Here is a 10,691-nt window from a genome sequence, read left to right on the forward strand (position 1 = left end):
AACATACATAGGTTTTGACAAAACTGAACTCAGAGAATTATAAATCTCCTACTAATATTGTTAAACTAAAAGGTCTAGGAGCAATTTGGTGCAAAACAAAACAAAACAAAGGAAACAATTTGTTCTTAGACTCATTTGCCCATGTAGTCAAATAAACTTCATTATCCATCGAGCTATAGAACCAAGGTGTCCATCATTCTGCAGGGACCTGATTGTATCGCCTCCAACTTCACCGATCATCATAGCATAAATATTATTTGCACTATTTACTCTCTGCTCATTGCCAATCTGTATGATCTTCCTCAGTCCTATAATGCAGTATGCCCGTGTCACGATGTTGTTAAGGTACTCACAGAGAGGTTGGATGCACCCTAGGTTCACCAACAAGCTGGAAAATAAACATTGTGTGAGTGCACGTCGATAAGATAGATAGCATGATGCAAGAATCATAAAAAGATAGGGAAAGTTAGTAATGTAAAATAGGGAAGAACATTGCATACTTAATATCTTCAACAGTTCCATGCCTAACTGCTTGTGCAAGAATGGAGACAGCCAGCTCTTTTAATTTGACATCTCCAAATCCATCTTGTATTATTTCAAGAAGCCGATGGATTACATCTTCATCAAGTAGTACCTGTTTACAGTTCAAAATTATAATCCTTATACCTTAAATTTGCAAGAACGTCGTAAAAAGACACAAGTGGGATAAAAGTTGAACATTTAGGAAGGGGCAACAAATGTGCAATACCATATGTTTGATTTATTGGCCAAACAAGACATTTTTGGGCTAGGATTTTTAGCCTGAAGGAGGTCATTTGGAACATAAATAGTAAGGGAATTTTCAGCTTTGATACACATCAAAATTTTGCAGGGGAGGTTTCTGTAGGGGAAGTTTTCAGCTTCAAGAAAAGTAAAACACGAAGCAAGAGTACGAATATGCATCAAGTATAAGAAAAAGTATTCCATATAGATGATGTACCTGTACTGTGACCCGTCTGTAATATATTATAGCAAAGAATGTCTTGCAAGTTTTTGCTTGATACACTTGATCATTATAGAGGTTTTGGGTAAGTGCTTGAATTAGTCCATGCTCAATTAGAACCTAGGGAAGTCATTGTTAGGACAATATGCAAGAGCCAAAGGAAAAAGTTAAGCTCGAAAACAGGAATATATATCATAGCAGCATGAAACCATGAAGATTTATATTCTACTTAGAACTTGTGACTCAGGCACATGCACTAGCTGAACAATGAACCGAGGAGAGCATGGTATTTCTGAGCCTGTTAGCCTCGATTGTAGTAGGTGCATACTGAGCTGGTAATCAGTAATCACCCCTTGAAGTAACATACAAGTCTGTTACCTTGAACATAAAAGCTATGGATGAGGGGGTACCTGAAAAATAGCTTGACTGGATATCAGATTCCGCAAAATTAGATGAATAGCCTCATCAAGTTCTTCGCTTGTTCCTCTTCAAATACAAGGCAGATGCAATGGTTAATACAAGCTAAGAATCTAAGATACAACATCATGTAGAACAATATATGAAGGTAACTTACTGCATGAGCAATATTAGACTCTCACATAACTCTGCATTCACAAAATCCTGAAGTCGGTCAGCTCTCATCAGACTTTCCAAAATGTAATACAGGGCCACACAAGCATCTGTAATAATCTCACAATATATTCCAATTGGAATGTGAAGTAGTAGTAATCTTCGAAGACTTGGAATCAGAATTTCCACCTGCAATAAGAAATCCAGTGTATATAACTTGACAAAGTTACAAAAGCTTGAAACATACTCCTAGATTCTAAGAGTTTACTCTCTTTTACCAGATGAATTTCCGGTAATGGATCTCCTGAGCATAAAGCTGGCAAAGTTTGAACTCCTCTGTACAACAATGTTGCTTCTTCAGAGCCTTGGGCTACAGTAAGCATAGGTAGTTCTACTAGTGGTTCAAGCAAGATTGTTAGCTGTGTGGCAGCAGCATGGTTAAGAAGCGCGTCCCTATACTGTAGTGGGAGGTCCTGGGCACATGCCATAGCTCCCAGTGCCTATTTTCCAACAGAAGAATTATCCAGTTCAGCTAACATAACAATCTTCAAATGACAAAGTTGACTTATGTACATAACAATTATTTTTCATTAATTAAGTTTTCACAATTCCAATTGATCAATGAACTGTTAGTTATTACCCTGACTTTCACTGTTATATAGCGAGAATTTAACAGTCCAACAATTATAGGAGCACCGCCATGATTGATAATTTCTTGAGCTTGCTCAGGAGAGTCATGTATCAGTTTGTAGAGTACTTCTACCGCAGTAATCTAGAAAATAAGGCAATAGACATCATTTATACTTAAAAAAAAACGGATTAATTTAATTAGCTAAAGAAAATTCATGTTTGAAATTATTAGTCTTCTAGAGTGTTAATCAACTTGAACATAGCCTGGACAATTTTGAAGAAACCGCAGCAAATGAGGGATTATGCCACGCTGAACTAAGGCTTGTGTTGCAGCATGATCCTCTGAAAAATAAAACTCGAAAACATCAGTTTACAACAAATTAATCAAGCAAGTAATGTAGGATTGTAAGCCAATGATTTACAATACAATAGAACGGTCCATGCATATTTCATACTTAGTTGCACCATGATGAACTCCATCTTATGAACTGCTGCAAATTGCAACAGAAAATCGCCACTCGAAATGTCATGAGCTATGATAGGTACACTGTCAACCTGCCAAAGTACGTAAATACTACTAGATTACATTACATTCAGAAGCTAATAGTGAAGCCAGAATTTAATTAAAAATTTGATACATTCCGACTATCTTATATTCGAAGTCTAGAACTATATAAGACTTGAAACCCGACCCAAAAGCGTTTGGTTTGGTTTACGACTTTAGGTTAAAATGGACAAATTAACCTAAACGTGACCGAAAACAAAAAATGGGTCAGATCAACCAGATCTAGCTAACCTGTTGCAACTAATATCACTTACTCATTTAGTAGCAAACTCAAGAAATCTAATGGAAAAAATACACACTTTTGTAAGAATTACGCACACATGCACTTCATTTATCTAGGTTTTTATAAACATTCAACACTTCAGACTGACCAAAATCTGCCACAATATCTTAAAAATACAAACGAACTTTCACCATTTACTACCAAAATTGTGTCAATGTTCAGCAAATACACTACATGTAAGCTAGGCTAGATATTTATCCCAAAAAAAAAAAAATGCAATCTTTTGTGTTATTCAGATAAATGGGACGCCAAAAATCATATAAACTACGTAAATCTTTTAGAAAAATACAATTTTTTTTTTTTTTTTTTTTTTTTTTTTTTTTTTTTTTTCAGTATTATTACATCACCCACAACATCCAACTAAATTTTTTTGATCACCTAGCTAGATTTGTTGACTAGGGATCGAATTGAACCTTACTATCATAAAGATTCAAACTTTATTTATTTACTACAAAATTAAGCTAATAATATAGTAAATGGGAAAGAAATATAAATAGTAAATCGAACCATACTATCATAAAGATCGAAACTTTACTATAAAATAAAGCTGATAATAATAAATGGGAAAGAAACATACAATGGTTTGTATCTTTTGAGGGTTACCAATGGCAGTTTGCAGGTCATGTACCACATAGAAATACTTGGCATATCTCTTTACGTAGAGTATGCAAGCTCTGATTGATTTTCTTTTCTTTTCTAAATCTTCAATGTTACGTGCTTTCATCTTGGAGATTATTTCAGATGGTTTCATTTTTTCTTCACTGAAGAAAAATTAAAAACCCTTCCTTTTTTCTTCTTTGAATGCCAAATGATTAGTAATAAGAGGGTTTTTGTAGTATTCTACAGTGTAAGATGAGTATCTAAGGACGCAAAATGACAAAAATGGTTTTTTTTAAGGGTGTTTTTATATGCTCATTTCTGTGTTATTACACTATACCCTTCCACAAAATATACAAGTACTCCGTACTACGTATATTAATTTGTGTGAATATTACTAGTCATTATTTCCGTGTATTTTGAATGGTTTTTAGTTACGGTTTGAAGTTTGAGTCATTCTATGTTTAAACATTTTGATCATTAATTTCACCATTATATGTAGTATGTTATGTATCAATACATTATCATGCAGGATCTTAATTAGGTTGCTCGTGACATTTATTTTATACTAAATAGAATGTCTATTAATTTGCAACCCACACAAATCGAAAGTGTTAAGAGGTTGCGTCGCATTTATTTTGAGCTTTTTTTAAATATTATTAATGCTTACTTCTGTGTATTATGAATGATTATATACTCCTACAAAATATATCAAGATATTATCTTGTTTTATTGCATAAGTTTCAAAAATTCAATATTTAGTATAAATAAAAGCGGATATAATTGTGTGTCAATTACTTTCAAAAGCTGTACTTTTCAATTTTATTGTAACAATTTTCATCAATCCTCCCTTTTATTTCAAGTGAGATTACGAAGTCATTGTTCTTCGTAGATACCCTTACTTGCCCTATGACTGGATGAACCATACTATGTACTAAGCATGTCGTCCGTAGTACATGAATCTAAGCATAGGTGTGTGGTAGGCAGTAGCCAAGCCTACTAATAATCTTCGTCAAATCTATCACTTGCAAAAATTCAGAAAACCCTAAACAGCAAAACATTTTTTTAATAACATAAACAAAACTATTGATAGCAAAAGGAGCACAAAAAATATTTATAAAATAAGAACATGAAACTAATTTGCAACTATCTATACATCACATTCTAGTGTTTGAGTAATATCATCTTTAAACAGTAATCTTAAATATGGAAGAATGCGAGGGAGTATAGGCAAGTCCGCCAAGTTTACACTCATGAGATCAAAAGCAATGCTAGCTTTTTCCAAGTTGATCTCACTGCTAATTGAAGGAATTTTAGGATACCGTTGGCTGAAGTGTGTAAGAATGATGCGATATGCACCAGCAGAGCTCCCCACCTCCATGGCTTCTTTAGAGGTGCTGTGATTTCGAGCTACTGCCTCCTCCACAAGGTCATCTTCAAAAGTCGCCTGAACAATTTCAGCTGTCAGATAATACTCTATTTAAAAGTTAAATAAAGAAATACAATCCAATCATCATTAATTCATTAGGAGAATATGAGCAAATGGGACATTTAAATTGGTAGTTGTTACAGGAAAAACACACTCAAGCACAAAGTCTTCAAAAATTGAACCCAATGCCTCCTCAAATACTGTACAAGTTAACTTAATGCAAATCAAGTGTATCTTAATGCAAAGAAAAGAAGAAAACAATAAAGAAATGGACAAAAAGAGTGGCCAAAGCATCGGAAAGTAGACATTTGGTGCTTTTACCGTTGAAGAAAGAGGAAAGCATAGAACAAAATTCCTTTATCTAACTACCTGCCCAAACTTGCAGCACAAGGAACTAAAGCAACCTCAAACTAATGGTTTGATCCAAAAGAATTTGAAAAACCCTAGGCAAATTTGATCACACCATGTCCAACTCAATAAAGCATCAATCATGCTTGCACAAAAGCTGTCTGCCTGGTAGCAAGGACTATCACAGTAATACCCAATCTCGATTAAATTTTTACTATTCTAAATAAGGGTTAGGCAGACTTTTAATTTAAGACTATAAGGATTCAGGGAAAAGGTGAGCAATCCAATAAGGGATTAGAATTAATTTCCTGACTAGTGGACACGCACTCGGCCACTTTTTAGTATACTCATTTATAAATCAAGGGAGCATACATACCTCGTGTATAAGAAGAGTCGCTGCTTCAGCTGCCTGTATTACTTCAGTGCATGGCCTAGTGTCACCAGAGTAGACAACCTTCCACCCTGGAATCAGAGCTCCATCATTGTTGACTCTTTCCCTTGCTTTCAAAATAACACCAAATGACTCAGGACAATGCACAACAGGAAAACTTATCAATCTTTCCAGGCCCATTTCTTTCAGAACTTCACTCAAGCTCTTTTGTAAACCAGAATCTACACAATTATCCACATTAATATTTGCTTTCTGTCTCTTTGCACTCCTCTGCAAACATCCATCTTCCTTATTTTCATCGTTTACATGCTCATCTTTCATGCAATCAGATGAAAAAGTTTGGCAATTTGTCAACACAGGACTGTGCTCGAATGTGTCCCATGAGACTTCAGAGGTGCCTCTGCAGTCAAGGAACTGCATATCTATATCTTCCAGATCTTTGTATTTATTCAGAAATGATTCAAGGTACTTGGGCCCAATGACATGTAATGGTTCATGAGGGGTTCCCTTCAACAAATCACGCCGCAGAGCAAGTATTCTCACCAAACCTGCATGATGATCAGCATGGATATGTGAAATCCAAATGCATCTTAGGTTTTTTACAGCATCAGCAGCACCATCCACACCATATCTGTAGACAGTAAGGACACAGCATCTCATTAATGGTACTGAAGAAAACCCTGTACAGTAATACAATGTACTGAACTTGGAAATATACTACTGTTCCCTCCCCCCCCAAAAAAAAAAAAAGAAAAAAAAAAAAAAAAAAAACAGATCACCTTCTTTTCAGTTGAGCCAGCGTTCCTTCACCACAATCTAAGAGCAAGTTACCTTTGGCAAAAAGATTAACAAAGATAGAGCTAACATTGCGATATTTAGATGGCTGAGATGAGCATGTCCCCAGCAGCACAATTTCGGCATCATCTCTCCTCATATTCTCTAAACAACTAGGAAGAGGACTTTGATCCAACAAAGGGTCTCCAATCAATCCTTCTCTATCTTTGGTGGAAACCCCTTCGGCCACCGTGGGCTCACACCAGAACTGGCTGATTTGCTGGGCAGCTTCTACAATTTCTGGAATCTCCAGCAGTAAATCACTAACGACTTGTGAAGAGGGTATGAAACCCGGAACATTTGATTTATCCAAACCTAGTTGAGAGTAAGGAAGTAAAGTGAACTGTTTGTTACCAAAAAAAAAAAAAAAAAAAAAAAAAAATCAGATTGTGAAATTCTAGAGACGACAAAAAAAAAGGATGACAAATAACCAGAAAAACACTAGAAAAGCCAAAGAAAGAGAGAGGAAAACAAGATTTTTAGCACCTTGAGAAGATTTTCTGCTAATACACTATCACAGATCCATTTAACAGGCTCCTGCAAAGGTAAATGAGGAATTTCTTAGTTACCATTTTCAACATTTTCTATAAACAACTCTATGTTTTAGGAAGTTGAGATAACAGATACTAAGGTAAACCTAAGAGAAACCAACCATGCCCATTTCAGCATTTTGATGCTTATGAGACTGTAAGTCAGGAGCTGGGAAAAACTGAGGACACAGGTAACTAAGCTGGGTTGTGATCCTAGCACTAGATTTTAGAATCGGTATATTCATGTTCTTCCTGCACATACCATGGTCGTAATCAGCATACATCCAATGACTTAAACATAGAAATGAAGATAAATGTAATACAAGGGAGGAAGATTGCTCAACTACAAATGAAGGTTGGAGCAACTCACATTGAATATCCAGCCATAATATGTTGTACTGAACCAAACTTCTTCATCCAGTTCTGATATTTTATAGTATTCGCAACAGAAGCAGGAGTAAGATGGACTACACATTTCACAGTTTCAACTGCTTCACCTGAAAGATTTGCATAGTATTTACCAAGAGATTGGGTGGTACATAGCTTTCCTGCATGAGATTCAGTTGGGCAGTCAATTATGAGTACAACAGGGCCTTGGATTGAAGGGTCTATCACATCACTGGGGTGAACCTAAAAGATAAGGTAGCATATATAAACACGTTATATCATACAGGATAGCAAATATTAACATACAAAAGGGTCTAAAATGAAAATCTGTTTCCTAGAAATTCTCATATAAAAACTTACCATAATATCTAAGCGATCTGACTTGACAGATTTCCCATTTTTTAGTTCTCTGCGCTTGGGTCCAGGGTTTAGACCAAGGGCTTCAGCCTTCTCATTGTGGAACTTTCCCTTAATTTCGGCCAACTCACAGATGTAGACAACAGACACATCACTAGGTTTTAGAGAGGAATCTTCAGAAGTACATGGTTGTAAGAGAACTGCTGAAACTTTGACAGCAGCACTTTCACAAACAAAGAAAGGACCTTCAGACAGGCTTGAAGCAGTAGGAGATGGAGCATCTGAAGACAGATTGACTCCAAATCTCTCCGCACAGATGGAAGCATGTGGAATGAAGGACTTAAGTGCATGAACCAATGGTTTGAGATTTGAAGGGCCCCGTAGCTTGACCTAGAAGTCAAATATTCAGCACAGCATATAAAATAAACTCACATAATAGCTCATTATATAATTTGCAAGTCAGAGAGACAGCAAAGTTGGCATCGTGACTCAAGCCAGTACTTACAGAATGTCCTTCTCCAATGCCAGCCAAAGTTAGAAGCAGCCCTGTACAAGAAGTTATTGATCTTTTAGAAGAACCATGGCACAAAGACTACAGTTGAGAAAACAAAATATATGTGAAGCTTCTTTCCTCATTTACTCCCATATTAATTCAAATCACCTCAATAATTCATTCTATACAGAGCATGAGAGCAAGCATAGTTTTCAAGCATATAATAAAATAGAAAAACATGAAAAAAGTATTGACACGAAAAGACAAAAACCTGGAAGTCCACCAACTGTCTCTGAACAAACACGAGAAAGACATATATAATCTATCTGAAAAGGCATCACAGACACAATATCCTCAGCAATTCAGTATGGAAAAAAGGGGGGGGGGGGGGGGGGGGAGGTGGGGTGAAAAAAAGAGCCACAGAATACTCATGAACATTCAAAGACTTCAGCAATTGTTCCACCTATATATACCTTTGATAGCTTAATCTTATGCTCCGCACAGAATCGTTGTAATCCCTACAATGAGATTAGACATGAGTGTTTATACATGTTCCGAGAAGTATAAATTGAGCAACAACTAAATAGCATAATCGGAATGGGTGTTCCTAAAAAAATCTTCTACCAATACAAGGCTTTATCTTTACCTCTCCAGCATTAAATATAATCCGGAAGTTATCAAAGAAGAGCAGAATTGAAGGCAGTGTGTCATGAGTATCCATACCAGTTCCTAAAATCTGCTCCAAAAAACAGAAACCAAACCATGTCACCAAAAGAAGAGGACTTTCCAGTACAATTCATTCAACCAGTCAAAAAAAAAAAAAAAAAAGGAATTTGAAGCAACAAGATTTCTGTGATTAGCATTAAACTCACTTTCTATATACGTATGTTTCTCAATAAGCTCAACAGTAAAACTTGCTTTTATACCTTTTACCAGCACCTCTATCTTGTTCCAAGGTACACTGTACCAAGGTTTTTGTTCTTCCTCATTTCCGGTTTTGCTCTTTTGGAGAATGTTTCACCTAGAGCACAGTGTACTCGGGAACAACTAAGAATTTATACCTCATTTAGCAATCATATCCTTTATTCTCTCGCGTATTACATAGGCCTTTTATTCCCTTTTGATCATCTATCATCTATTTCTATCCTCTTTCTTGAGTAATTAAGGAAATTATAGGACAATACATAGTAATATAGTACATTAAGAAATTGTTTTAGCAAAATGCTAAACCTAAAAATCAAAATACATTTTCAATTGCACAATATGCCAGTCTATAAACAACTAAATTAATGTTTTTAATCAACAAGTTCACAAATTTCTAGTAAAACTATTGAATACAAGAAAATATCAACAAGAACATAAATTATAAAGAGTATATAAAGACCAAAAAAATAACCTGCACATAGGCATTGGAGGACTGGGACTCTTCTTGACGATACACTTTCATCTGCTTGTTTCGTTTCATTGCTGATAATTGCGAAAACATAAAATTAAGAACAAAAATTCAATACAACATCAATTTAAATTCATTACATTTCCATAAAAATAATTCATAACCCAAACAAAAAATTCATTATTTTTAATAAATTTTTTCTAAGTGAGTACTATACAAATTAAAAATTGCAAAAACCATGATAAAATTTAATGAATACAACTAGAATCAAAAGCCCTAGAATCGAATCCTTAACAATTCCTGAAATATATAGAAATTCAAGTGTTCAATTTGAATTTGAGTGAGTTAAGCAATGAAAGATTATTTACCTTAGCGATTAATTGAATTCAAATTCTGGAAAAAGGAAGAAGATGCTTCCAAATTTTATGCTCGAGGTTAGAAATTGTTTTTGGTTGCGGTGATTGGCGATGAACTAGCAAGCAGTAACGTCGTAAGCCTTTGATGGTTTAAGCTTTAAGGTTTAAGTGCGATATTAAGCTATGTTAGGCGCCAATTTTGGCCCCTCGCTTGGTATAAAAGGGTCACTACTCACTACACTAAAGTAGAGTGTGCCGCGGCCGCGCAGCTGAAAAATTTGTACTAATGCGCACATGCACAATATAAGTTATGACTCTTACGAGCAAATTATTTAAAATTACATTCTTAGAGGATGCAATAAATTTTGAGATTCCAGATGATATTCTTCATAGAATTCAGTGCACCCAGTTATCACATTCTTCAGACTACAATTTCTCAATTTGGTCAAAAAGGGGTAGGTTTGATAGTAAGAAAGCTTCTCAGTTCCTTTGTGAGTCCAGAACAAATAGTCTAAATCATTCTTTAGCTGATGGGGATTGGAACCA

The 10,691-nt window shown here is 35.4% G+C and overlaps 2 protein-coding genes across 2 annotated transcripts; both read right to left on the minus strand.

Annotated features, from left to right (window-relative positions):
- Positions 1-147: 147 nt before the first annotated feature.
- LOC145594440 (importin subunit alpha-like) lies at positions 148-3,781 on the minus strand. The gene is made up of 9 exons (XM_081650749.1): positions 3,608-3,781; positions 2,638-2,737; positions 2,436-2,524; positions 2,193-2,324; positions 1,831-2,052; positions 1,557-1,741; positions 1,393-1,468; positions 501-634; positions 148-388 (listed from the first exon to the last, which is right to left on the minus strand). Exons 1-9 carry the CDS (start codon positions 3,779-3,781, stop codon positions 148-150), a joined length of 1,353 nt encoding a protein of 450 aa, XP_081506875.1.
- A 951-nt stretch (positions 3,782-4,732) lies between these two features.
- Positions 4,733-10,368, minus strand: LOC145595780 (tRNAse Z TRZ4, mitochondrial-like). Its single transcript, XM_081652201.1, has 13 exons — positions 10,158-10,368; positions 9,793-9,863; positions 9,043-9,132; positions 8,870-8,914; positions 8,668-8,722; positions 8,409-8,449; positions 7,907-8,293; positions 7,530-7,789; positions 7,282-7,411; positions 7,116-7,166; positions 6,575-6,972; positions 5,781-6,426; positions 4,733-5,074 (listed from the first exon to the last, which is right to left on the minus strand). The coding sequence occupies exons 2-13, from the start codon at positions 9,859-9,861 to the stop codon at positions 4,778-4,780; spliced, it is 2,469 nt and encodes an 822-aa protein (XP_081508327.1). The 5' UTR covers positions 9,862-9,863; positions 10,158-10,368; the 3' UTR covers positions 4,733-4,777.
- Positions 10,369-10,691: the final 323 nt, after the last annotated feature.

The sequence above is a fragment of the Chenopodium album genome, chromosome 19 (genome assembly GCF_948465745.1).
Source record: "Chenopodium album chromosome 19, dcCheAlbu1.1, whole genome shotgun sequence".
In the NCBI taxonomy this organism is placed as follows: Eukaryota; Viridiplantae; Streptophyta; class Magnoliopsida; order Caryophyllales; family Amaranthaceae; genus Chenopodium; species Chenopodium album.

Coding starts and splice junctions, on each gene's coding strand:
- LOC145594440 (XM_081650749.1), bottom strand. CDS start 3,781: ATGAAACCATCTGAAATAATCTCCAAGATGAAAGCACGTAACATTGAA. Junction 2,738..3,607: donor CTCAAAAGATACAAACCATT/GTATGTTTCTTT, acceptor GTACTTTGGCAG/GTTGACAGTGTACCTATCAT. Junction 1,742..1,830: donor CATTACCGGAAATTCATCTG/GTAAAAGAGAGT, acceptor TTCTTATTGCAG/GTGGAAATTCTGATTCCAAG.
- LOC145595780 (XM_081652201.1), bottom strand. CDS start 9,861: ATGAAACGAAACAAGCAGATGAAAGTGTATCGTCAAGAAGAGTCCCAG. Junction 6,973..7,115: donor TAGCAGAAAATCTTCTCAAG/GTGCTAAAAATC, acceptor GGTAACAAACAG/TTCACTTTACTTCCTTACTC. Junction 6,427..6,574: donor CTGGCTCAACTGAAAAGAAG/GTGATCTGTTTT, acceptor TACTGTCTACAG/ATATGGTGTGGATGGTGCTG.